The following is a 25,756-nucleotide window of genomic DNA, read 5'->3' as shown; positions in this document are numbered from 1 at the left end:
CGCACGACGTCAAGCGAAAATGTTGTAATCTTTTTTCACATTTTCTACTTAATGGCTTGTAGGAACAATGGGTCAATCGGCAACGTCCACAGTTTCACGGGGGGTCGGGTATCCTCCAATCACATTTACCCGACTGTGGCTATGTTGCCGTAGTAGGTTCGTAAAGTACGACGTTCGGTCTCCCTTGACTCGTTAGCCCTGACTTGTTCCAATTAGTTACACTTGACAGATTTTATCCCATAAATTTATGCTATCCATGCCTCGAGGCTACCCTCTTACCAGTGAGCAGTCCAATAATTGCCCAATTGCCACTCCATGCAAGGCCAACTCCTTGTATTCGTGATCAATCACCAAGGCCATGCCTTGCAACGAGGCTAGCTACTTCGTCAGACATCCTCTTTTCTGGGGGGATCCAACACGCTCCAGTAGCCCAGTATTCATATTCATTTATACAGCGTGCCGTTCCTGAACTTTCCCGTATCACACAGTGTCATCAGTCTCGGTCCTTCTCTCGTCACATTGCAATTGGACCTGCCCCACGGGTACCACTCGTCCTACTTATGTTCTAACTTCCCTATCCAACAGTCATCTATGATCGTCCCACGTGTTTCTCGTATTCAATTACTCGTCCCTCCAATCAACTGTTAACCCTTCCCTGTCTTTCCAGATGACCCAAACTATCTGTCCTCCCTGCAGCACATATAGAAATTTGCCACGTACTATGAAATGAAATTGCCGGATAGAAGGGTAGGTCCTTCCAAGTCAACTCGAGAAGGCCTTCCTATGGCTTCATTCAGTGACCACCAAGCATTCCTTTACACGTATTATCCCTTCTCTTGTCATCGATGCGTACTAAATTGTCATCACAGCCCTCATTTTCGTCTCTTGACATTCGAAATTCTCCACGTAAACTGATTATCAGCTTTACCATCTCATCAATCTATTGATCCTTATCCTGATCTTAATCGATCTCTCACCACTGACTTTGATGTGTCTGTATCTCTCAGATAAAAACAGATCGATTCAAACAGCCCAACATGTTTTCCACCTCAGTATGATCAGTAAGCTCGGTCCTACTAGCTATGGATCTCACGACGTCATTTTTGGCGCACATCTTCCCTCACCGCCCGCTCAAGATCATGTATGTGGCGCCTAGATATCATCGTCTTTCCAATTTAGGGCATCCTCGCCATGGCACGGACGCCTCGAGGTTGCCTCGTGTCCAAGCACTGCGCGCCAGCTTTGATATAAGAACCAACGCGCTGCTAGTCTATCTCATGTGGCAAGTTCAACCTCTTTTGGCTGTTCGGGCATATCTGCCCTTGGTCTCAGACCTAAGTTGGTTGACACACAGCTCATATCCGCGTCTCCGGCCTTGTATCAGCGTCGCCGACCTTGCAAGCCTTATATCAATCATGACTATTGCATTGGCTGATAGTGGCGCCGCGACCTTCCCGCGTAGGCAGTGGAGCTTGCTTATCGGTCGCGAAGCTGCGATGGTTACAGCATCGTTTATTCCAGTAATAACTTAAACCACGGAAGCTTTTCGCGCTCAATGGCTCATTGCCATCGTCCTCGGGTTCGCACATGATTTTATAACGGGCGCAGGTCGTTGATAAACGTCCATCAATTTCCACCAACATATACCTACATATGTTCGTTTTGATTATCATCGCGTGGAGCACCAACTTAAAACAGCCTGTTCCTGTTGGATTATCCCGCCTCACACGGCTAATACCGACGGTCAACTCTCCGACCACAGCACTCCAGCCGTCTTACTCACAAGAACTTGTGCGAAGCGGACTGGCACTTTGGAGACTTCCGGTGTTCGTGGCTGCATCTGGCTTATTGCCATAGACTACGGACGAATCAATTTCTCTAGATTAGTATAACGAAGCAATGCTTTTGCGTCTTGACACAGCGTCCTAATATCATGTGCCTTTTTGCCTCTCATTCTGGGTTGCGTCGATATGAAGCATGGCGGCCTGAGCAAAGCCGAACTGTGGCCAAAGTATGTAAGTATGCAGGACGGGTCGTTACGTCATTCTGGGACTGTACAAAGCCAAGCCCACGAAAGGCAGCAGTCTGACGCCTGAATGTTAACCTTTGTGCTCGTTTAAGGTGCCACAGCCCATTACCTCGTTGTGGAAATCATTAATGCACGGAGGAAGTCCCCCAAGGGCCAACATTCCTTGACTAGGAAGCGGGCGCGAACACCCCAGGGGCCCTGGGGAGTCAATGCGATTTAATCCTTGCTTCCCGGGGTTTCCTTGAAGGAGCTACCATACAGCTCAAAGGGCTGTTCGGTGATGTGGTAAATATGCCATGGGCATATATCTCGGTAAAAACTTCTTGAAGATACATCAGGTCCTGTTCTTTAATTTCCTGGTTTCTGATCCGTACTAGTCGTCGAGGGAAAATCAAGGAAGCAGAAAGATACGACATGAGCTGCAATGCTGGCGCTCACTGCTAACTTATATCGGTCAGAGGAGAGGCTTGCACAGGGGCCTTTTTAGGTTAGAACGATAAGTTCTAAGTTTTGTCATTACAAACATAGACAAGACACAGGCGACCATGGAACTGGAAAGCTTAAAAGTATCGTATGTATTACATGATTCAAGGGGATATTCAGGTTAACAAGGCCATCCCTGACTCCAGCAAGACTCCAATGTCAGTTGCCTTCGTTACCTTGCCTGTATTGTTTCACGAAATCGGGGGGGATATAGATTTGAAACGGTGTATGTATTAGGGCTTCTGCCGACGCAGTCGGACAGAATTTGCCCGGAGATAAATACAGAACACAGAACAGGCTCCTCTGACTTGTTCCTCGCGTTCTAGATTTTTCTGGCGGTGAAATGCGGAGCCGAAAGTAGATGGGCGCAAGCTTCGAGATCAGAAGACCTGGTTCGAGTTATCGCTACATCATGATAAACAGCAGCGCATAAAGTAGAGGAGTCAGTCGAAATCGAAATACCACAACCCGATGAAGTTTATCACCAATCCATCACCGACCTATACCAATAGTTATAAGTAATACGGCAGGACCCGAGAGAGACAACCGTAGGTCCCCAAAGTCCTGAGCGGGGTCCAGAAGATCCTATACATCAGATCAGAGATAGTTGTCGACGTTCTGTTTGATCGTGAGATGATGCAGTTATCGCAGTTCCGCTATCCACCAACTGGAAAGAGATTCAACGTTGTAACTTCCATCAAGTTGCGAGGTCAGTCTGATGCAATCGTATCTGGCGACGGATGAGAAAATGCACCTACAGCTGTAGTCTAAAACACAGCATGCGGAAACAACTTGTCCACCATGACCGCGGTCTGGGTCGCAGTCCCGACGTGTTCAAGAATCATGCGTTGTCCGCCACGTGTCGTGGAGTGTAAGTAGCACAATAACCTCCTCTAAGAAAATACCTGTGTCCGTGAGTATTCGTTAAATCCAGGGAGCTCATACATGTACTGTTCACTACTATCATGGTGTTATGCTAATCATGACTAGAACCTTAAAGTCTGATACTACAAGCTATGTTCCCACGATGTACTTGTCCGCCGGCTTCGGCTTCTTCATGTTGCCGGTGTTAAAAGCACGTCCTTTCTCTTCGTGTCATGTGCTTCCCCCCGGCCCATAGCCAGAGCTTGCTCCTATGTGTCTTCCGCTTCCGCTTCCTCTACAGAGACACCTGAAGTCTGTTCAGCTGATTCTAAAATCCGCTCTCTCTACAGAGACATCTCTGCATCATCTACTTCACTCACACAGCTATATTAGGGGCCTCGGTGTCCCGTATATAACTTTTTTGGTGGACTTAGAGTGGGACTGACGGTATGTTTGCTCGCTTGTCGCGCCAGTCTGCCCGGTGGGTAGATGTGCGCGTCGAACACGCATTATCTAGCGATGACGATGCCATAGTGAGTCTATTCCACTGTATTTACCTTTGTCACCTGAACGACGCCTCACGTTCAGTCGATTGATGTAAACGTGCTCACCTGCCTCGACTTGTCGTGGCGCGGGCTGTGTGGGCGAACCATCGAGCCCGTGTATCGTGGCTTGAAAAGTGTCGTGGAGGAAGACTTAAACACAGTTGTTAAGTTGTTGTCAGAACTAGATTCCGTCGGTGAGGGGCTAGAACGGGTATGTCACACTTTTGCATATTTGATTAGACTAACTTGAAGAATAAATTCGTAGACGAATGAAAATGTACAAGTACCACCGCAACCGCAGCCTCCATTACCGCCGGGCCCTAGAGTTTATGTGGCAGAGGACAGCGCATTATCGTGTGCTGACGTTTCACTGCCAGAACGACCGAGAAGGAAGCGTCGGCGATCCTCTGCTTTAGTGTGTATGATCCACGTCATGTGCGAATTAATGTTCATGTTTGTTCAAAGGTCGAACCGCTTGTCATCAAACCTACCCATCCTTCTGCTCCGACGATCATCATTTCACCTTGTCCATCCCAGGCTCGTGAAACTTCGTCTTGGGTACCATACCAAGATGCGTCATTTGGCGCGCGCCTCACAGTGCCTACGTACGCCCCATTCAACGGCGCATTTCCGCCCCTTGTAACCCCATCCGATCTTGACAACCGCGTCGATGATTGGATGTATGTCGACGGCCATTGGTGTGCTATTCTCCCGACACAAGATGAACAGTGCAGAAGGGGGCTGTACTCCAGGAGCGTATCTAGGCGGCGTTCAAGGCTACGCCCTCCTTGTCGGACGGACGTCTGAATCATTTCTGTTGCGTCATCTACCTATCTACTTGACAGTGACTTGCACTGTCATCCGCAGTTTCATTCGCCGTCTTGCGCAGTTCATAAACCATATCTTGCATTTACCTGCAATGTATTTATCATATTATCTAGCTTATATGCACTGTCTTCACCTTCCGTTTAGCCGAGTCACCGAGGTATTCGTTCCCCGAGTTATGTTGAGCATTCACAACATAGCCTAAGCCCGTTGCGCCTTTGGCACAGGCGCCTCAGGCTAGCCCCTTGTCACTCATCCGTAATTGCTCGTTTCCCCGCTGACTTCACCCTTCCGTGTTCAGCAATATCTAACGGGGACGACGGCGTGCGGAAATTAAAGGCACGAATTCAAGTTTGCTCTTCGAGTCCGGTGCTCTGTCTAGTGAGCATCAAACCAACAGTCTCGAAAGGCCTCCCCGTCTACTTATAATTATGCCGCAACAACAACGGCACAAGATATTTCGTCAACCCACGTCACCTCTATACACTGATCTAGCCTCGCAGGACAAATTGGATAATGCAAGCTGTACATCCCGGTTTAGGTTTAGGTCTATCTCATATCTGTCGACTCGAGTCATGACACGAACATATCCTAAGCCAAGTCAGCACCATGACCCTTGCACATACGCTGACTCGTTGCGCTCGAGAGTGGTGCGTTTAGAGTCAGGGAACAGATGTGCAGAATCCACGATCTATAGTCATATTCCTCCCACTCGAAATCAACTGGGCACACATTTAAATTTCATTAGTACTTTGCATGCGGCTGTAGAGCAGTAAAATGTGATACCTACCCGGTGGGTCAGTTTTTATATAAATGAATACATGCGATGCCCGATATCTAAGTATTCTGATAAAGACGCGGACAAGTCTAGACTCCAACTCTCAGGCCGAAGGTGCCAGCTTCGTGATAGGCGACGTTCCACTACTGCGAAATGCGAGGGTATACTGTAATCATCGTCACTCGTCTTGCGGTCGAGAGAAGTATCTTAGAGTCGAGGGAGGGGGAAGAGAAAACCGCATACTTACTACTTAGTAGGCCATTTGGAGGGCTCGCTCGGAGAGAGCATATCTACCACAAGGGCGGCTATGCTGGGGGTGGGAAGTGTAGAGACTAGACTGAGCAACCTGGCGATAGTAGTTCCAGGCTATGTAGTCTGAGTATTGATATGACATGACAGTTGATGTCGAAGGGGTGGGATTTGTTGGAGCGGTGGGCGCTGGGTTGAGGCATGAGATGTTGATAGAGCGTCACACAGGCTTACCAGCATGTAGGGAACGATTATCGGTAGATGTCACCTAGCATTAGGACTTCTCGGGGTCTCGCAGAGCAAAGATATCTGCTCGGGCTTGAAAGTTATGCAGCTTCTGGCAACCGAAGAAGTTCGGAAAAGTAACGGCGACTTCCATCGGCATTAAAATGGCAGGATGATACTTATTAAAATGAGACACAGCGACCTACTTTTTGGTGGCCTTTGAGTGGAACTGAAGGTATGTTTGCTCGACTGTCGCGCCAGTCTGCCCAGTGGGTAGAGGTGTGCGTCGAACACGCATTGTCTGGCGATGACGATATCATAGTAAGTCTATTCCAAGACTATTTACCGTTGTCGTTTGAACTGGCGGATGCTTTGCGTTCAGTCGGTCGACGTAAATATGCTCACTTGTCTGGACTTGTCGTGGCGCGGGCTGTGTGGGCAAGCTATCGAGCCTGTGTATCGTGGTTTGAAAAGGGTTGTGGAGGATGACTTGGACACAGTTATTAGGCTGTTGTCAGGGCTAGATCCCCTTGGTGAACGGCTAGAACAGGTATGTCGCACATTTGCATGTTTTGTCAGACTAGTTAAAAAGCGAATAAAAATTGTAGACAGTTGAAAATTTACAAGTGCCACCGCAACCACAGAGTGCAGTGCCATGTCCTGATGTTTCACTGTCAGAACGACCGAGAAGAAAGCGTCGGCGATCTTCTGCTTTAGTGAGCATGGTCCACGTCATGTGCGAATTGATGCTCACATTTGTTCGAAGGTTGAACTGCTTGTCATCAAGCCCACCCACCCTTCTGCTCCGACGATCATTATTTCCCCCTGTCTTTTTCATCCCCGTGAAACTTCGTCTTGGGTGCCATACCAGGATGCATCTTTTGGCGCACGTCTCACAGTGCCTACGTATGTCCCATTAAACAGCGCCTTTCCGCCCCTCGTAGCCCCATCCATCCTCGACAAACACGTCTGTGATTGGAATTATGTCAACGGCCATTGGTGTGCTATTATTCCTACACAGGATGAACAGTGTAGGAGGGGGGTATACTCCAGGAGCGTAGTTTCTAGGCGACGGCCTCCTTGTTTGACGGACGTTTGAATTGTGTTGCGCCATTTGACTTTACTGTCCTCCGTAGTTGCATTCGCCGTCTTGGGTAGTTCATATCTGGGATTCTCCTGCACTGTTATCTGGTTCATATACGCCCAATACCAAGTTGTTGATATCAAGCTTACCGTGTTGTGATCGATTGATGTTGTACGGAAATGAATGGACACGTTTATTTCACGTGGGAAACTTGTATGATTGGCCTCCTCAGCTCCCCCAGCGGACATCCAGACTCTCTGAATTGTTCTTCATCTCCTTTCCTTCCAAGCAGACTGTCTACTAAAGCCAGTTTCATTAGGTTCAGTGCTAACCATAAGTTAATTCAGTGGCACTAGCACTGTTATGGTAGTGGCCTCTCCTGGACCACTCACTGAAGTTACCATGTCATTCAGAGCGCTCTTCTATGCATACGTCTTGGGTGGCCTGACATTTATCCCCTTGGTCATCCTTATCCTTGTTGCCATCGCCATATACACCTCTGTCCCCGTTCAAATCGACTCAGCCAAAGATGCCAAGCCTAAGCTCCACACCGAGTCGACTGAACCACAAGCAGAAACCGAAGAGCCTGCATCACCGCTGGAAGTCAACGACCAGCCCAAGGCGCGCAAAGGCTGGCTTACCATGCGCAGAACATTTGAGGAATCCACGTTCGACGGCTCATACGTCACACTCGTCCGCTCCTACCTTGATGCGCGCTCCAAGGACCCCAAGCGCTCACGGCCAAAGGACATGTGGTATGTGGTCCTCAAGGGCAAGGTGCTGTACCTATATGAAGACGAGAACATGACGGAGTGCGAAGCTGCTGTGGAGTTGGGTGGACACGAGGTGTCCATTTCACCGGAAGGACTTCTGGATGGAGAGCTGTACACGCGACGGAATGCCATATGTCTGCGCCCAAGGCAAATTTCCGAGGAAAAGGCAATGCCGAGCGTGACAAAGGAGATGACACTTGAAGAGATTAACGTCGACGAGAAGATGGAGGAGGCAGGTGGAAGCCTGAAGAAACGGACGGATGAACGCGAACGACTTGTCGAAGAAGAGAAACATCGGGACTTTGCGCGACAAGAGGCCTTTAGCACCTCGACACCGTGGTTCATCTTCGTGCGCTCCTGCGTCGAGATGGAGGACTGGTACCTTGCACTCGTGCATGCATCTGAAAACCCGACTGGCACACCCACTCTCGACCCACTCCAGAGCGTCTTCCTCCCTTCAGAAATGAACCAGCTCGTCGTGACTCTTGATGAGCAACCCGATGTCATCCCCATGCGTTGGTTAAATGCGCTCCTCGGGCGCATATTCTTTAGTTTCTATCGCACGCAGAGTTTAGAATCGTATATCATCGGTCGTCTCATGAAGAAGCTTTCCAAAGTCAAGCGCCCTACTTTCCTGACCGACATTTCTGTCACCAAGTTCTCAATTGGGAACAAGGCCCCGACGCTTAGCAAGCCGATGCTGAAGGAGCTCACGAAAGAGGGCGACGCGTCACTCGAGGTGCGCCTTTCATATAAAGGCGAGATTCGTGCGACCGTCGAAGCTACTGCCACTATCAACCTCGGTGCTCGGTTTAAGTCGTACGCCGTTAAGCTGGTGCTGGCGGTTATTCTGCGGGAGATAGATGGAAACCTCCTCATCAAGGTCAAGCGACCGCCTAGTAGTCGGATATGGTACGCGTTCACGCAGACCCCACGCGTGGTCATCGATGTCGAGCCCATCGTGAGCGATCGTCAGATCACGTGGGGCATGATACTTGACACCATCAAGTCAAGAATCATTGAGGTGGTGAGTACGCGTGGTTTTTGTTCAATCGATCACAATCTGATTTTTTTGTATTAATTAGATACAAGAGTCTGTCGTGATGCCCAACATGGATGATATTAGCTTCTTTGACAGCTCGCAATATGAACACCGTGGCGGACTTTGGTCAGACGCTGCCCGGCGCAAGGAATCAGAGCCTGCCTCGACTTCATCAGAAGCTGAAGGCGTAAAGCCTGCGGCATCTGAGTCAGACCTCCCATCCATTTCCGCTACTTCTGAGGAGGTCACAGCACCGACCATACAGCAGTCACTGTCTACCGAAGGTCTGGGAGTTGAAGTATCATCGTCTAGAACTGTGCCCATCATCCTCTCCGCAACCGCTGAAGCCCCAGAAAGCAATACGAAAGCCTCTAGGCGGCGGTCCTGGTTTTCATCTGGTGGAGATGACTCTGATGTGGGTGAGGAGGAAGTCGATGAGTCTGGCGTTCGTGGACGGCAGAGCCGGGCCTCAAGCTCTTCGACGCCAAAACAAGAGCTTCCTGCAAACTCACCAGACAAGCCCGCGGTCGAGATGGAGTTGGATGAAGAAACACCTGGATACCTGTCGCCGCAGTACCATGGTCGGTCTTCATCAACACACTCCCAAGCACGTTCTCGGTCCTCTCGAGCCGATTCTATTTCATCATCAGTCTCGATCGGTGGTGAAGAGTTCTCAAGTAGTCTCTCCGACTCTGGCACAACCTCCAAGAGTCCCCAGCACTCCGTCGGTTCGAGTACAACAAGCTCCTTCCTTTCTACGCTCAAGTCGAAGGCCGCGGACAAGCAAGCCCTGAGCAACTCTGCCAAGGAGACAATGCGCAAATGGGGGGTCAATTGGGGTAGTCTTAAGAAAGACAATAGTGCCAACTCCCAGGAAGACGTGCCTGACGTCGGACCTTCGGATGCTCGTATCCGGACAGAGAGTCCACATGGCCGCCCCAGTTACGCAGAAGTGCGTGCTGCTGTTGCCGAACGAAGGGAGCGTAGGGATGACGGTGGGTCTGCTCCTATTCCCATTCCTAATGGGAACGGAAAGAGATCCAAAAGCCCATCAAGCAGTCGTATAACATCATCTACTGGTGCACCTGCATCGCCCTCGCATATGATGCAAGGTGGTTCATCAGAAGGGAGCTCTAAATTCGTTGCACCTTCTATGTCAAGGTCTACGACGGAAAATGCAATGAGTGATCCACTCAAAGACCGCGACTTCACGGATGTCACAGAAGAGGCGCGCAGGCCATCTATCATCCATACCCAACCTTCGCAAGCGCGGACGATGACTATTCCAGGGATCCATGCGAGCCATCGTGGGGAACCTATGTCAATGGGGAACATTGCGCCATCGTCATCACCCCCGGAGAGCAAGTCGAAGGGGCCTGCTATTCAAAGCATGTACCGCTTGTGGAAAAGTCCGATATTGACAGGTCAACAGCAAGGCTCGGACAACCAGTCGACCCCTACGCGTACAGACACAGAAGAACGTAATGCTGATGTTGCCCCTCTCAGTCTTTCTGCCGATATCGCTTCACCACCTCCACGACCCGTTCCTCCCCCCCTTCCTCCGCGGACGATATCATCTGCCGTCGCGGCGGCACGCACGCCTGATTCTTCCAAGGATTATGCTGTTCCCTCGATATCAGAAGAGATGGGAGGAGGTTCGCCGGTGCAGGGATCATCAGTACAATCTGCAGAGCCAGTTGAAACGTCACCACCTGTTGGCACGCCTGAATCAGTGATAGCCAAAGGAGGAGATAACAGGCCACCATTACCCCCACGCAAGGTGCCAGCTCCAGCATGATAGATCGTCGTTTGAAACTTTTTTTTCATGTACATCACTGATCTGCATTGCATTGTCCGTATCTCTCGCTCCGTACTATGTTTTCATATTCACTATAATCAACACACGTATCTGCATACTAGCTAGTACTATCGCTCTGGATGATGGCACTCCGCAAAAACTTGCACCCTATGACACAATCATGTGTCACCTTCAAGTCATCTTAGTAGTTTTCTTCAGGTACAATTCACTGCCTTTGAGTCGAGATCGTGAAAATTGTTGACTAGTTGAAAATTTATCTTAGACAATTTGACGTGGCAGTTGCGCGCCAGCAAATTGTTCAGGCCGTCCAGCTGTCCAGGTCCAGGTCCAATTTGACTTGGGCCAGTGCTTGCTATAATTACACTTACTTTTGTCCTACTAGGTCAACTCTACAGTACTTATTATGTATTAGCGCAGGCGGGTGTCCGCCGACGCTTGAGGAATGGTTCATTTGGTAAAATAAAGTGTTTCGCGACTTTTTACTTCGGTTCGGGACGCCAAGCCGTGACAGGAGGTTCCGAAGAGGTGGTCGTCAGGGTGTTCCGTCACCGTAACGGAGGGCGTGCCAGATATGACCCTGACCTGACTTCTTCATTACTTATTGTTTTTACAGTGTCTGAAGACTGGACCAAGGTCTTTTGCTCTGCTCTGTGATCATCGTCAAGTTCAGCTTGAACAGAGCTGCGAACTCAAGTTTCAAATTGACATTCCTGTCAAACGCGGTACCGTACGGGTGCCACATACACACAGGTATTTAGTCTAAGCGGCGGGAGGAACTAGTCTGTTTTTTTTGGGTTCGAACTGCCAACAGTTGACCTTGCAGCCCCTTCCTTCTTAACCACCGTCAGCTCATTATTTATGAGCACGAACATGTCAAAGATCATGGCCTTCCCCCCTCGCAAAGATTCTTCTTCATCCTTCAAAGTCGTTTTACCCGTCTCCTCACTCCAGATATCTCCAAATCTCGAGGCCCTTCTCCAACATGACGAGCTTACACGCCGTGGTCATAGCGGCGGGTCACCAACAACTCTATACCATACCATCTCCCATTCGTCGGGGTTCGCTGTCAGCCTTCCACCACCACCACCCAGAAATACCGCGAAGAAGGCATTCAACCCTGAGAACCGCGTCAAAGAACTTCGGCGGAAGAAGAGTGTTAACGTCAGCTCTGATTCTTGGCCAGACGCTCTACCTGCAATGAATAGTCCCGTCGGTCATTCAAGCCCCGCTTCCTCGAGATCTGCTACGCCCAATCCTTATATCAACCCAACCCCCATCGTACCGACTATTAATAATACATTTGACGACAGAGAAGCAGGCAAGTCCTTTTCTCGGTCATACCTCACGTCAACTCACACGATAATAGGCCCGATATCACTCCTGTCAATACAGAATGACCGTGCTAGTTCTACCGAGATCGTACACTCTCTTGCCCGCAAGAGTGAACCAGATATCCACAAGACTTTACCTGATCCACCCGTCCTGTCTTCCCGCTCCTCACCTGCTTTGCATAAGGTTGAGAAAATGTTCACAAAGGGACGCGAGTCTTTGAGCATTCTCACAAGTGCTGCTATTCCCAGCAGTATGAAGCCAAAACAGGATGATCACGTTGATTCCCGGCCCCACCGCACAGATTTGGTAGAGTTAAGCGCTAATCAATCATCTCTTTCGGGTCAGTTCCTCCCTCGAACTTGTTGCGGTGAAACGCTAACATGGCTGTAGTACCCCAGACGCGACAAGGAAGAGGATCAGGATACCGAGCAATTCCGCAGCAACCATCCGCGCTTGGGGATGTGGATACAGCAATGGTTTCTAGCGCATCATCTTTGATAACGGAAACGCGCCAATTCTCACCAGTGCGAACAAAATCTCCCCTCTCGACCCGCCCAGACCCAATCGCCAACTCGCCTTCGGGTTCATCTACCCGCTCCCTTTCCCCTAATTCACCATTAGCAGCGGCCCTATCTTTTAATTCACCACGTACATATCACGCATCTTCATTGCCCCATTTACCCCCGATATCTCCGATCGAGATGTCAACTCTGCCTTCCCTGCAGAAACGACCAAGTAATGACCAGCAATCATTCATCGATTTCTTCTCGCCTTCTTCCCCAATTATTCAGCATATACAGGACGATACATCTATCATAACCGCTCGTCGTCCATCTGCACCAGCCATATTATCTTCAAGCATATACTCTAGAACTTCTTGTAATTCATCTTTGAATGATCTTCCTGGCATGGTTTTCGCCCCACCCAGTCCTACTTCTGCCGTTCACCAACGTCTCGACTCCCCAGCACACTCGCGGCCGAGCTCTTCGTCGTCGTCCTCGTCCTCAGACGTTTCGGCAATGATATTTGCACCCACGAGTCCTACCTCTGGCCTATATCTGTCGCCTGCTTTCGCTCGAACAGGTTCACCGTGTTCTTCGGCAACCTCGCTTGCAATTCCTGAGTTTGCACCTTCTAGTCCGGCATTCCCTGATACCATAGATACCTTGAAACCGCCCGTTCCAACCGTTTCGAAGCCTCTGTTTGAGAGAAGGGGTCGCAAAGTCCGTTTGAAGAAACGTTCTGTGTCATCCTCCCCTCAACCACCGCGTCTCAAAATACCCCTTCCGCCGACGACCAATACCCTTGATGCCACCGAGCGAGCTGATCTCATACGGAGAAATCGCAAGTTGGTGCAACTGCTGGGAGAAACACCGGGGACTGAAATGGCTACGTCGGAAGTAGAGGAACCACGCCTATTTAAGATATTACCACAGCCTGCCTTCTCTGCTTTACTGGGATCATCCAAACAAAAACATCATCGCCACGCGATGTCTGTTTCTGTCGCTGTGAAGACCCCCGGTTTCAAATCGGAACCGTCATCGTCATGGCAAATCCTAGACCGTCCGTCTTCGCCCAGCGGTCGCAGATTTTCGGCTCCCTTCACTCCAAGTAGCTTCACATTCTACTTTGACGATCCGCCGGAATCACCAGCCACTCACGATCATCACGGCCCGCACCGCCATGAGGATCCGCAGCACAAACTTGGTTCTCCAACTTCTTTCATTGATCTCTCTGACGAAGATGTATCACATGACGTTTCGGACGCGGCCAGTTTGGAAATGCCGAACACGGCAGATGGTCGCCGAATCTTCCATCATTCATCCTCGACACCATCTATGGTGGAGACCCTTACACCCGAAGAGCAAGCCGAAGCCGAGAGAAGAAGAAAGCGTGACAAACTGGCTAAACTCCACCGTTTTCTTGGCTCTCGCGTTCCTACGGATTTGGTTATTGGTCATATAGCTGGTCCATCTTTGCCTCCATCGTCGATGCCTGAGGACAGTCGCGACATGTGGCTGTACAGGCGAAGGAGCGGTTCATCTGCTCCATCGTTTGAGCGTGTCAAGGAAGAGCTCGATGATGAGGAGAAGGCGCTCAATGTCAGACGTGCTCAGAAGATGGAAAAGGTTTGTGTTCCTTGTCGCCTGTCATCTAGAAGCGCTGATCATTTCAAACAGCTATTCGGGATGCCCCCTCCACAAACATTGTACCATACTCGCCACGCTCCTGCGACGGTGGCGCACTCTCAACCGACGTCTCCTGTATCGTCCCTTATTACCCCGACTTACCTATCCCCCATTGGCACTGGTATCCCTCATCGTAATCCCAACCAGTCTGCGTATATGAAAGGGAAGAGACTACATCGCCCAGGAACTTCAGAGTCGACTACGTTCCTACTACCGTCCAACTCCTCCTCGTCCTCGTCCACCTCTCCAGAACGCCAGACGCCTGGGTATCGGGATACTCTCGCACTGTCTTCTGTGTACATGAACTATCAGCATTCTATCGCATCCCTGACGGACATCATCGACCGAGTGAGTGAACCGACTTGGAGTCATGTAATATGACACTGAGATTGTTACAGGATGATAGGGCGTCTCTTGCGGAGCTTCATCGGTTCATCCACGGTGATCTGCTGGAATCTCCCATCGAGGACCCACAGCCCCTACTAGACTCCCGTAGAATTTCCGGCTCGTCATATTCACACAAGTCTGAACGTAGACTCTCGTTACCGGCGCGGACATCCATGACGTCAATAGCAAACGAGATGACCATGCCCTCGTCTAGGCCAGAATTATCTGATTTCCAGTTGCGCAGGCGAAGAGCTGCTAAATTGACGCATTTCTTTGGCGTGGATTATCGCGAGCTTATTCATGATATTCTGGAGAGCATCGAAAAGGGTGTGGAAGAGGAACGGAAGAGGGGGACGCTTCGGCCCGAGGAAGTTGAAGTGAGTTCGATCATGCTTTTTTTGAGATTATCCGCTTATAATTGTTGTTGCATCGCCAGTCTTTGCTTCATAAGCTTCACGACCTTCGGACAAGACAGGATGGCTTTTTATGAAACTACTTAGTACTATTGCACTCGCTTATCGGGGTTTTTTTTATGTCGCTTTGTCCTCACGTCTTGCATATGACCATCTTCAGTTTGAACTTGTACACGCGCTCGCCTTGCGGTCCAGATAAGATTCAGATGCAGCGAATGCCAGCATATGACGATCTTCAACACACGTGCACACTTGGCAGTCGAACTTGTGATCCAGATGTGTAAGATGTAAACGAAATAACAGGGGGGATATCATAGAATAACTAAATCTCCACGACACGAATGACACCAGAATATATGAGACTCATCCATGAACTGTGGTCGCCGGTGTATGTGCTCTGCATCTTCGTTGCCTTGCGGAACAGGAGAAAGCTGTCGTGACAAAGGATAACCACCAGCTGAGGCCGCCACCTCGCTATCAATACGCGCTTTTAACATGCCAAGGCTGACTTGACGCTTGTGGCGAGTTTCGGCTGAGAGTCCGACGTCGAAAACAGTCCGTGGGGATGGCGGGGCAAGATTACTTGGTTTGTGGGTGAAAGACCCACGTCGTAGATCCGTATTATTAAGGTTACGACTGGAGGGTCTGCCCGGCAATCCAGGAGAAAACGCTCTAGAGGTTGCTCTGGACGTGGAGCGCTGTTGTGCGAGCTGGTCTTCTAAAATGTTGATTTGCTTCTGCAGATTATGAGATTTCGCCTGAGCTTCGAAGACGGTGGTCTCCAAGGCACGAATTTGGGAGTGGGCATTGGAAAGATCCATAGCATGTTGGACTCTGAGTGCACCAAGCATCTCGTCATCCAGTGAACGAGGAGCATCCTCGTCAGATGAAGAGGTTCGGAGGTGCTCTATCTCATCATTTTTAGCGCTCAACTCCGCCTGAAGAGCTTCATTTTCGTAGTTGGATCGTTCAAGTTCCTCTTCAAGGTTCCTGTATGACCGAAGGTCCGACTCCAAACGGGACATTGCTTGCGAATGCTGGTCGGATTCCACGGAGAGGCGGTCAATGATTTCTAGCTGACGTGCCTCGATTTGCCGCAGCTGCGTACGGTCCCCCTCCAAAGTGAGCACTGCCGCTTGCGATGACTCTAGTTCAGCCTGCAGCTCGGCATAGCCCTGCTGTAGCTCAACGATCGCTTGTTGCAGCGAGACTTTGTCCTTCTCCTGCGACGTTCCCGACTCTTTATGAGCCTTGGCTGCCTCGGCCTCCCGCTCCATCGCCTCGTTAAGCGCGAGTTCGAGCTTGGAGATAAAAGTATCTCGTGAATTCATTTCATGCTCAAGCTTGTCGATTCGTTCCATCAACTCCATTTTGGTGGAAGTAAGCTCCACAAACTTGGGTCGCATCTCATCCAGAGACTGCATCAACCTTGTACCCTCTGTCTGCAGATCTTTCTGTGTCCTTTCGGCTTCTTCAGCTCGCCGAATGGCAGCTCTTAGGTCGCCATGAGCATTCTGGAGGGCACGGTCGCTCGACGATAACTCCGACGCAACCTCACCAAGCTTTTGCTGAAGCTGCTTAACCGCGCCTTGGTTGAAGTTGACCTGAGACTGGAGTGACGCGCGCTCTTCAAGCAACGCATCACGATCCTGGTTGGCAGAGTGGATATGCTCCTGGAGGGAAGAGTGTTGCTCCTCGAGACCTGCGTGCTTAGCCTTCCACTCAGCTTCGGCATCAGTCCGCAACTGAAGCTGAGATTGTATCTCATCCTTCTCGTGTTTTGTACTTGCGAGAGTCTACTTGTTTGTAAGCACAAGCAGACGGATAGGTAAACAGCTACATACCTGCTTGAGCTTAGCGAGCTGAAACTCAAGCTCTTCGGCGCGATCCTGAGTGTTCTTGAGTGACTCCTCCAGCTGTTCGGCACGATCGTCGCTTTCGATTTGCTCCTCGAGTTCGCGAACACGCTGTTGACGCTGCTCAGACGCAGACCTCACTTCCTCCAGAGAAGCATTGAGAAGCTGTAGTTCTCTCTCCTGATACAAGGTGAGGGGGTATTCGTGTCAGAACTAAATTGCTCACTTGGTCCCGGGACTTTTCAGTCAGGTCTCTTTCCCGTACGAGGGCTTCTTGTAGCTGCATGTTGAGCTTAGAGGAACTGCTCTCCAGTTCTTGGACGCGTTCGTCGAGCGACTGTGATTTATTGCGTTCAGCCTGGAGTAATTCACCCTTCTCTTGTGTCTCTAGTATAAATCATCAGTTGGGCGAGAATGAAACCATCGAAATGATCAACATACCGGTCTCGAGCTCCTCAAGGCGAACAACTGACGCCAGTAATGATGTCTTTTCTGAAACAAGGAGGGAAATAGTCTTCTGATGGTTTTCATCCTGCTCGTTCTGACGTTTAGTGGACTCCGCCTCTTTAGAGTGAAGGTCCTGTATTTCAACGCGCGCTGCGCTGAGCTGGTCCGAAAGCTTCTTGGCCTCTTCCTTGTGAGAATTCGCTATGCGTCGGTGATCGTCGAGTTCCCCTGCGTGACGTTCACTGACTGTGTCACTATAAATAAGCGTGTTGGATGAGGAGCCATCCGACTCGACGTACTTTGTGCATTCTCAGCCTGAACCTCTGCATGACTTCGTCGAAGCTCGTCGGCCTGCAATTTCAATTGCAGAAGCTCTGCCTGACCTTGAACGGTGCGTGTCCTCCAATAACCGCTTCTGTTGGGCAGCCGCCTCTACACGCCTGCAACGCATCTTGAGCACGCTGCTGTTCCTGCTGAAGATGAAGCTGAAGTGCGTTCCTTTCTTCGTCGAGCTTCTTTAGCTGGGCCTTAGTGCCTGTGACAACGTATGAGACCCAACCGGCATCAAAGGAATGGACTGGCATGCCTGTCTCAAGTGCTTCTAGGCGACTTAACGAACTCCGTAGGCTGCTATTCTCATTTTGAACAGAGGTCACCGTCTTCTGCAGGGACGTCAACTGAGACCGCAACTCCTCATCTTGCTTCCCAGAAATAACTGATGAAGTACGCGGATTTGTTGGCATAGCGTCGGAAGCCACCGAGTGCGGGACGTCTACTCTGGACAGAGACTCTATCCAGTTCACGTCAGAATCTGCCGGTGTGAAGCTGATGAATAATGAAATTAGTTTTAACGCGACAAATGGGTCAGAGATGGTAGACATACAGGTCAGCAACATCATTCTTGGTGTCTTCCGTGGAGGGTGCAGACTCCTGGGGAGCTGGAGTGAATGATCTTGACGGAGATGGACTTGCCAACGAGCCGCTGCCAGCAGTCTTCTTCTGCTGTCGCTTCCGGTTGAGCTACAAAGAAATGTGAGCCGATGAAATAAGTAACATTGCGAGGATACGAACCAAGGCCTTTGCCCGAGCGGCCTTCGCGGCGCGATCATCATCCTCAGACATTTGTGAGAGGCTGAATCAATCGTCGGTACTTCAGTGGTCGCCAACCTCGAGTGACGATATAAGCAAGGAAGCAAAGTGAAACGTTTCGTGTTTGAGGTGTCTTGGCCGCAGTACACTCAATTGCAATTGTAGACTTGGTCGCGACTCGGACACGTTTATAAATTACACGCCTTCTACTACGACACCGTGGCACTAATACCGACCACGTTACATATAAATGAATCTCCTACTACAGCACATCCCAATCTTCTCCTTCTCCCCGCTGTATTCGTTCTGTCAGACCCTCACTGTAACACACCCCCTCGACTTCTGCTCCCTGTGGATCGTCATATCAAGATTTAGACATGGGTGTGCTGACTGTATATACAGCTACTAGACTGTGTCGTGGCATACCTGCAGATTTGCGCACAAATGTTGTATGTGTCACACTTGCTCAGTGGGTCACTGGCAGAGCACGACTACCAATACGATATAACACCGTAAAGCTGCTCATGTAGTCCATGTAACAACGGCAGATCCTGCACAAGTTCTATAGGTAAAGAGTGCCGTAATCGTTTCGTAAGTTGCCAAGCCTAGGCCTGACCATGGTCTTTCAAGATCATGTCAAGCGCATAACCAATCATATCATACTTGGTAGTGAACTCACTTGGAAGCCGGCCACAAGCGGGGGCACATCGAGCAGAACATATTTGAAGGACACAAGCTCCTGAGAGATAATGAAAGAGCAGCGAGATTTGAACAAGCCTTCAGACGGACGCCGCCCCTGCGAATAAAAAGTGGAGGAGAATTTAGAAAACACGAGAGCGAGCATCGGAATGATCAGAGACATCGAACAGAGTAGATCCGCCGACACTGAATGAATCTCGAACAAACATTCGGATATTTCGATCTTCATCACAATACTCAGTATCAGCCTCGGTGAGGAAACTGGAAGAATCAACCAATTCAAAGATGTCGCCTTCTGTACTACACCAAGCTGTCAGTCAAACGGGATCTTCATTACAAAGGCCCACACACCTCCTTAGTCCCGACAAAGGAATCGTCGAACCCTGACGACTGACCGCATCCCGACAGTAAGCAAGTCGGTCCCGACCCAGAACAATGTGGTGAGATCGCGCCGACATCACACAACGAACGGAAAATCCGTCATCAAAGCGTAAAGATTCGCCGTGGATGTCGTAAATTTCTTATTTGGGTTTCAAGGGTGAATAGTAACGAGCGGGATGGGACGGGACGCTGATAGAAAACAATGTATACCTCAGTCTCTAAAGGAGCTCATTGTACGAGTCATGTACCTGATAGAAAACAATGTATCTACGACTCGTTAGCAATGTAAAGTGAAGGAAAAATAACTGGGGCTTACATCTCAGTCTCTGAAGGAGCTGAGACGTTCGTACGAATGTAAACGCCGGGTCTTTTGGTAAGTTAGCATAGAGATGAAAATATACGTATCGTAGCAAATGAGACATTGCAATATGGACGAGCTGGAGCCGAAGTCAAAGCGTCGATCGCTCGAGCCCTTTTCGGTTACGCTCGTATCCTACTCTTCCGCGGTCGTCACTGGCTCGTACGTCTCGGACTCCAACAGGGGTTGCAAAACCTCAAGACGAACTGCTATTGAATAAGTACTGTCCCTTTGTGTATGGAGGCAACCGTAACGCGTCACAGGGGCCTTGGTTGCGTTGCTAGTGTACAATGTCACATAAACACAATTTTTTTCTGTTGAAATCCTGCTCCTCCGCAAAACCAAGGTTGAGTCAACGCACTCCACATATCATGGGCACTGAAAAACACTTAACTTGTTCACATGTCACGCCTCACAGTCCAAACAGGTGAGGTTGCTAACTGAGCCTAACTCTGCGCCTGTGGCGGTCTGTCACGCGCAATCCTTGGTTGCCCTGCATACACAAAGGGACAGTACGTTGCAATAAAAGAGTTTTGGGTATAAATTGTTGCTTCAAGCGGGTCGCAAGGGGTTCCAACGTCATTTCAACGGCATGCGGAGTGAAATTCAGGTTCAATGGTAGTCTCAAGGTGTCTAAACGTCACGTGGTTGCAACCGAGGAGCGAAATTTCCAACAGATTTGAATCACAAGAGACGAACCTTGGACGAACCATTTTCAAATTCTATCCGAATTCCGGAGTACGATTAAGCAACTCTCCGAAGAGGGATCTCGTGCAAATCACCACATAAAGACATAACCTACCAGGTAGCGGGAATACTGTAGCTACTAGTACTGTTTGGCTATTGTGCTCACTAGGACAGCCACAAAGCAATTGTATGATATTATGGGGATCGCCCGCGATTCCCATCGACAACTTGGCAATATCACATCACCCAGGATTGCAAAATGTTCTTGGGGGTATCATAATTTAATGCGTATTAGTCTCGGATAGATATATAGATCCGTAAGAATGACATCCATCAATGCTGTCGATAGATAGGGAAGACATAAATGGGATTCAGCACCTCTGGGCAGATCATCCACATTACGAACAGTCGTGATGCATGTTAAACAGGAATGCCTTGTTTCTGGTCATCATGCACTGGCTGGAACTGCTGAGGCTGCTTGTAGAGTGATTGGGCAGGCGTGCCACTATAACTAGTATAATTGCCTGGCTGTTGAACAGGGGTTCCAGTGTACCCTGCGGTAGGAATCGGAACGCCCGAGTACTGGGTCAAAGGAACCTGTTGAACGGGCCCAGAACTCGCAAAGAACGCGGACGCCTTGACAGAGGACGTCCAGACAGACCTGCCGTTATTGGCTGCAATGATGGACAACACCAGCAGTGTGCAAGTGTAGAAAAGCACTGAAATGACATTCTTTAGTAAACGCTTGACCTAAATCTCGAAAAACTTACACATGATGAAGTTGAGGAATGCGAAGGCCTGCACTGCCTGCACCTCCATGCAATACGTATTGTAGGTGGGATCTGGTGATCACTGAGCATGATACAAAATGATGTCTGAAATTTGCGCACCGTAGGTTGCATAAATACAACCCCGAGGGAAGTAATAGTTAAAGGCATAGGTAGCTTCGCCAGCAGTGGCGACCCACAGAACCCAAAGGATGACTACACATCAGAAGGATTAGACCAATACACATCATCTCCAAATATAACTGCGTACAGAGCCACACAAGTTCGACAACAATCATGGAGGTGAAAGCCCCACGTCGCAATGAAATCAACAATCAACCTGTGGACAACTGAGACCAATGAAAGTGACTAGACGATGGCATACTCACATGATTGGAACGGTAATAATCGTCAACAGCGCAGGTTGCGACGCCTAAAGCACTGAAAATGAAATAAAGCGGCTCCGTCAACGAGATGAAGTAGGCGTTCAGGCCTATTTCAATGAGGGAGAAAATGATGGAGAGTGCTAGATAAACACATTAGAACGTCAGCTTCTAACTAAAAAAAATGAGAACCTACAGAAAATGCTAATACGAACCACGGAGAAGAGTGTCATCTTGAAAAAAGTCTCAAGAGGGAGGTAGGGACAGTGGGAGGTAGGCAGGATCCTAGCGAAGGTTGAATCTTATACTGGCCAACTCGCTTTTCGGAGTCCGTCGACTTCCTCGACAGGAACAAAATCAGTGGGCCTGAACCACAAAGCGTCCGATATGGGACTTGAAGCTCTCGGATTAAATTGAAGCGGTAGGAACTTGCCCAGTTGCTCAGTGGCCCTTGACCCTGCATAGCCTCGATATCAATCTATCAGGAACAAATTTTAGCGATAATGGTGATAATGCTCCTGATCATGAACGTGGAGTCACTGACAATACTTGGTATGTGTCACCCCCTGTCACGAACACTGCTTGTCACGGCAGCAGTACTAGCGAGAGCTACGTCCTCTTCGCAGGAACGATACCCGAAAGATCGGTACGTGCGCGATTGAATGGCAGACACGGAATTAATTCTAGGTATCATTGTATCCCGCTAGTGATCATGTGGATGTGTTAATTGAAGTATGTTCTCAGCGCTCAGCATGGAGGGAAGATAAAACCCGTCTCGGACTCTCAGCTGCCGGGGAGAGCTTCAATTAAGCAAGTTTTTAATGCGTGAGAGCTCATGAAACCTCTTGCCATAGAAATCATCAACCTTTGGATTGGGCGGGCCCAGACTCGTCCAGCAGTCGCTAATAAGACGACAAAGACCCAAATTCGCCTACGAATCCGATATCCAAGTATCGCGGGGCGCTCCGTGTACGTGAAGGCACATTTTCCCATTTGTCCTTTCTTGCGTGTGGTCGGTATGGACGCCTACCAGTGTTCCGAGTCGTCCCAAGGATCGTCGACATTGTAGTCCATGTTCCCAGCAACTCGTCTAATATCTCTTCGTTCGTCGGGTCTTGTACTTCTGTCTAGGCCAATGCTGTTGCAAGTCACAACACATACTGCATGCCATATACGAGGACGACTGTCTTCCTTCCATATGTTTGACTAAGGGATGGCTAACTGCGGCCTGTATCTGCTGCCAGTGTCTCAGGTTTGGGCTTCATGTAACCTACTGCGTTGCTAATAATAGTCCCACTTATGCAGCAACCGTCTGGCCAACAGACAATGCACATGTAATAACGACCAAGTACTCCTGCTGTACCGCTTCACCCAATGATCAACGATTCCCTAGTACACTGGCCGTTGGCTAGCTGTGAAGCACGGATACAGAGTAAGACTCGGGAAGCCTAATGACCATTTACCGCTTTCCTCCGGCATCGCTCGACCCGCCAGTCACAACAATAACAACCCCGAGAACAGGTATGATCAACAGAGCCCGCCTCAGAGTGCTCCACAGGATACAATGCATGCCGTTCCTTTGTATGATCCTGCACCTGCGGAAGACTCGAAGTGAGCAACTCTGGTTTTCCGACTGCGGAGATCATTGCCTGTGAAGTACCTTTGGCTGCGATGTAAGTAATTGCTGTATATGCCCCATCGATATAAAAAAGAAGAATAAAGTGGCGGATTGATTCGCTACGAGCTCAAGTCCGAAGTATTGATCACCATGTCGCGTTACCCCCATGGCCAGAATCAGAATTCCCGCAACGGTGGGAGCCGCTGGAACGGCCAACAACACGGGAATGTTCGAGGGGAGGGGTATAACGCCTATCATGCACACGAGGAGCATGTCACTCTTAGCCAACAGAGCGGGCAAGTCCAACCTGCCGCTCGTGTGTCCATTTATCTTCCGTGTATGACGCCTTTTGATGTTCTTTTCATAGACCACTGCATGCAGTTGAACAATTACCTGCAACATAGGTTCAGATCTACGCGAGACCTCCAGTTGTTAAAGTCAGCAACCGGTCCCGAGCACGCGCCACGGTGGACCGTAGTCGTCCTCTGTCAGTTTTTTTAGCTGCTTCTTGATGCATACCTAATTGATTTTTTAGTCCGAAATGTTGAATATGGCCGAGGTGAGGGGGCAACCAAAGCGTCTGCCACAGAACTTGCTTGCCAGAGAGCCCTGCACGCCCTAATGCAACCAGGAGTTGGCCATTAAATTTATATCGTTGCTTTCCTATCGTAATTGCTTTCGCTGCTATGCCGTCATCTTCCCTTCTCATCTCCAATGCTGTTCTGGCTTTGCCTGATAATTTGCTTACATAGTTGTATTTTCCTTTCCAGCATAATCCCCTGCTGGTGCTATGTTTCCTTGTAGTCATCGAGGTGCTATCAGAGTTTACAATGAATTGAAATACCTATATGATGGGGTCCGTGATGGAACACGTGTGGCTGTGCTGCTCCTCGGCTTCAGGTTGGTCGAGAACCACCGCCGTGGCTCGCTTCCTGTGTCCGTACCAAACTTATGTGCAACAACGTGTAATCGTTATAAAGACATAAATGCGTATTCCACATGTCTGCTTACCGCAGTACAGGGAGCGCACGTCTGCCTGTTGCCATTTTTTGATCTCGTCACTGCACCCTGAGCACTCACTGTGACTTACAGGCGTAACTTAAATGCGCAAGAGTTTTGACGACAGATCCAATCGCACAGGTTCCTGGTTAGGTCTTCCAACACCGTCGCGCCGAACGGGATCAACTGACCTATCACCGGTTCGTAAGGGCAGTCTAGATCTCTGGGATATAGACTATGTTGCTCCAGTTTATGATTGACTACGCCCCACAGTATTTCTCGAGCTTCTCCCGGTCCAAGAGTGAATGTGTATCCTTCATTCCGAGCTGGGTTCTAAAGCCCTTGGAACGATCCACTGCCCAAGATACATGAGGGGCACATGTCATCTAGCCCCTCGCTTCTTCTCACTGAGTCGATCGACATTGCATGCAGCGCGCCCTATTTCATGCATCTTGGGAAATTTCGGTTTACCGCGTATTATTCTCCTCAACGCCGCGATCATGAAAGCGTTACTCTCCCAGCTCCGTCGGGCATTGCCTCCAATCAATACCGTCTCTCTGTTTATACAGTCTCATGAAGCGTAGTGTTTCAGTCGTATAATAACTGCCAGTAAGTTCAGGTATGGTCATCAATTCAAGCATTCGCAATGTCTCGCAATCAGGCTAATGGTTTGTTACAGTCCTTGCGGTGTTCTGCCTCAGCTGACGATGTTTGAAAGACGCTACGAACGAGCTCAACAATTGTTTGTGCAATTTCCTTGGTGATTTAAAAGACTTACTGTGTATTTTAGATCTGCAGTCCATCGGACAGGGCTCTTCTTTGAGCTGGGTCGACACGCGACAGGGGCTTACGCACCAGTATGTATGGACCTCAACTTGCAAAAGTAAGTTTTTTGCTTTCTTGAATCCGCTCATCAGACGTCTCTGATCCGCTTCAAGTCTCTGGAATTCCATATGGAGTCGGCTCGGGGACTCACAAGCATCAGGCTAGAAATGCGGCGGCAAGTCGCGCGCTCACTGCATTAAGGTCTAATCAAAGCTGAAGTACAAGTCACCGCTGCGGAGACTGTGTTTGACAAATTCATGTTGCATTATGTTCATCTGTTCACACTTTTCCTATTTTCTTACAAGTTGCGCACCCCCTTTGCATTCATCCTTATGCATCTTCATTCATCACCATCCATCACACATCTTTCTTGAACGGACGTTCCTGTACCTGCATCGTTCTCGATTAGTACACGTCACCCGCCTTATCTAATCTGTCTCATTAGAGGCATCAGGGTCTGAAATTATTTTTGCCTCGTGTTTTCAACTCTTTTGCTCGGTTTCTACTCGCGATTTAATTTTTGCATGATGCATCCAAGTTAGACGACACTCGCTTACTTACTGATAATTTTCGGCACATAGAGATCCCTGCTTACCACAAAGCACTTGTT

The 25,756-nt window shown here is 49.4% G+C and overlaps 11 protein-coding genes across 11 annotated transcripts; 9 read left to right on the top strand and 2 right to left on the bottom strand.

The window, feature by feature from the left end:
- Positions 1 to 3,825: 3,825 nt before the first annotated feature.
- EDB91DRAFT_1242042 (uncharacterized protein) lies at positions 3,826 to 4,728 on the top strand (the record flags this gene model as incomplete). The annotated part of the gene is made up of 4 exons (XM_041322147.1): positions 3,826 to 3,909; positions 3,965 to 4,132; positions 4,187 to 4,336; positions 4,387 to 4,728. The coding sequence occupies 4 exons, from the start codon at positions 3,826 to 3,828 to the stop codon at positions 4,726 to 4,728; spliced, it is 744 nt and encodes a 247-aa protein (XP_041183515.1).
- A 1,418-nt stretch (positions 4,729 to 6,146) lies between these two features.
- EDB91DRAFT_1095650 (uncharacterized protein) lies at positions 6,147 to 7,290 on the top strand. Its single transcript, XM_041316951.1, has 4 exons — positions 6,147 to 6,319; positions 6,381 to 6,548; positions 6,607 to 6,714; positions 6,765 to 7,290. Exons 1-4 carry the CDS (start codon positions 6,236 to 6,238, stop codon positions 7,095 to 7,097), a joined length of 693 nt encoding a protein of 230 aa, XP_041183514.1. The 5' UTR covers positions 6,147 to 6,235; the 3' UTR covers positions 7,098 to 7,290.
- EDB91DRAFT_1095645 (uncharacterized protein) lies at positions 7,291 to 11,131 on the top strand. Its single transcript, XM_041316950.1, has 3 exons — positions 7,291 to 7,346; positions 7,402 to 8,882; positions 8,941 to 11,131. Exons 2-3 carry the CDS (start codon positions 7,446 to 7,448, stop codon positions 10,693 to 10,695), a joined length of 3,192 nt encoding a protein of 1,063 aa, XP_041183513.1. The 5' UTR covers positions 7,291 to 7,346; positions 7,402 to 7,445; the 3' UTR covers positions 10,696 to 11,131.
- Positions 11,132 to 11,253: 122 nt separating this feature from the next.
- On the top strand, positions 11,254 to 12,570 carry EDB91DRAFT_253249 (uncharacterized protein). Its single transcript, XM_041326607.1, has one exon. It carries the CDS (start codon positions 11,575 to 11,577, stop codon positions 12,436 to 12,438), a length of 864 nt encoding a protein of 287 aa, XP_041183512.1. The 5' UTR covers positions 11,254 to 11,574; the 3' UTR covers positions 12,439 to 12,570.
- A 497-nt stretch (positions 12,571 to 13,067) lies between these two features.
- Positions 13,068 to 14,618, top strand: EDB91DRAFT_1042239 (uncharacterized protein; the record flags this gene model as incomplete). Its single annotated transcript, XM_041312982.1, has 2 exons — positions 13,068 to 14,177; positions 14,229 to 14,618. 2 exons carry the CDS (start codon positions 13,068 to 13,070, stop codon positions 14,616 to 14,618), a joined length of 1,500 nt encoding a protein of 499 aa, XP_041183511.1.
- A 179-nt stretch (positions 14,619 to 14,797) lies between these two features.
- On the top strand, positions 14,798 to 15,114 carry EDB91DRAFT_1233648 (uncharacterized protein; the record flags this gene model as incomplete). The annotated part of the gene is made up of 2 exons (XM_041321119.1): positions 14,798 to 15,001; positions 15,061 to 15,114. The coding sequence occupies 2 exons, from the start codon at positions 14,798 to 14,800 to the stop codon at positions 15,112 to 15,114; spliced, it is 258 nt and encodes an 85-aa protein (XP_041183510.1).
- Positions 15,115 to 15,245: 131 nt separating this feature from the next.
- Positions 15,246 to 18,595, bottom strand: EDB91DRAFT_1095641 (uncharacterized protein). The gene is made up of 9 exons (XM_041316949.1): positions 18,412 to 18,595; positions 18,224 to 18,360; positions 17,927 to 18,165; positions 17,777 to 17,875; positions 17,640 to 17,723; positions 17,335 to 17,586; positions 17,120 to 17,280; positions 16,882 to 17,073; positions 15,246 to 16,833 (listed from the first exon to the last, which is right to left on the bottom strand). Exons 1-9 carry the CDS (start codon positions 18,460 to 18,462, stop codon positions 15,349 to 15,351), a joined length of 2,700 nt encoding a protein of 899 aa, XP_041183509.1. The 5' UTR covers positions 18,463 to 18,595; the 3' UTR covers positions 15,246 to 15,348.
- A 1,996-nt stretch (positions 18,596 to 20,591) lies between these two features.
- Positions 20,592 to 22,389, bottom strand: EDB91DRAFT_1095634 (uncharacterized protein). The gene is made up of 7 exons (XM_041316948.1): positions 22,249 to 22,389; positions 21,901 to 22,182; positions 21,738 to 21,847; positions 21,615 to 21,690; positions 21,445 to 21,537; positions 21,325 to 21,396; positions 20,592 to 21,273 (listed from the first exon to the last, which is right to left on the bottom strand). The coding sequence occupies exons 2-7, from the start codon at positions 21,935 to 21,937 to the stop codon at positions 20,975 to 20,977; spliced, it is 687 nt and encodes a 228-aa protein (XP_041183508.1). The 5' UTR covers positions 21,938 to 22,182; positions 22,249 to 22,389; the 3' UTR covers positions 20,592 to 20,974.
- EDB91DRAFT_1076889 (uncharacterized protein) lies at positions 22,208 to 23,319 on the top strand (the record flags this gene model as incomplete). The annotated part of the gene is made up of 6 exons (XM_041314899.1): positions 22,208 to 22,256; positions 22,299 to 22,350; positions 22,449 to 22,518; positions 22,559 to 22,673; positions 23,010 to 23,038; positions 23,098 to 23,319. The coding sequence occupies 6 exons, from the start codon at positions 22,208 to 22,210 to the stop codon at positions 23,317 to 23,319; spliced, it is 537 nt and encodes a 178-aa protein (XP_041183507.1).
- Positions 23,320 to 23,697: 378 nt separating this feature from the next.
- Positions 23,698 to 23,967, top strand: EDB91DRAFT_1042472 (uncharacterized protein; the record flags this gene model as incomplete). The annotated part of the gene is made up of 2 exons (XM_041312995.1): positions 23,698 to 23,809; positions 23,858 to 23,967. The coding sequence occupies 2 exons, from the start codon at positions 23,698 to 23,700 to the stop codon at positions 23,965 to 23,967; spliced, it is 222 nt and encodes a 73-aa protein (XP_041183506.1).
- An 807-nt stretch (positions 23,968 to 24,774) lies between these two features.
- EDB91DRAFT_253076 (uncharacterized protein) lies at positions 24,775 to 25,735 on the top strand. Its single transcript, XM_041326606.1, has 5 exons — positions 24,775 to 24,989; positions 25,040 to 25,063; positions 25,112 to 25,204; positions 25,260 to 25,321; positions 25,372 to 25,735. Exons 1-5 carry the CDS (start codon positions 24,968 to 24,970, stop codon positions 25,576 to 25,578), a joined length of 408 nt encoding a protein of 135 aa, XP_041183505.1. The 5' UTR covers positions 24,775 to 24,967; the 3' UTR covers positions 25,579 to 25,735.
- Positions 25,736 to 25,756: the final 21 nt, after the last annotated feature.

Source organism: Suillus paluster (genome assembly GCF_016628075.1).
Source record: "Suillus paluster strain FC165 chromosome Unknown EDB91scaffold_2, whole genome shotgun sequence".
Classification (NCBI taxonomy): Eukaryota; Fungi; Basidiomycota; class Agaricomycetes; order Boletales; family Suillaceae; genus Suillus; species Suillus paluster.
Note: the sequence above shows the minus strand (reverse complement) of the source record. Positions and strands in the feature narration are given on the sequence as shown.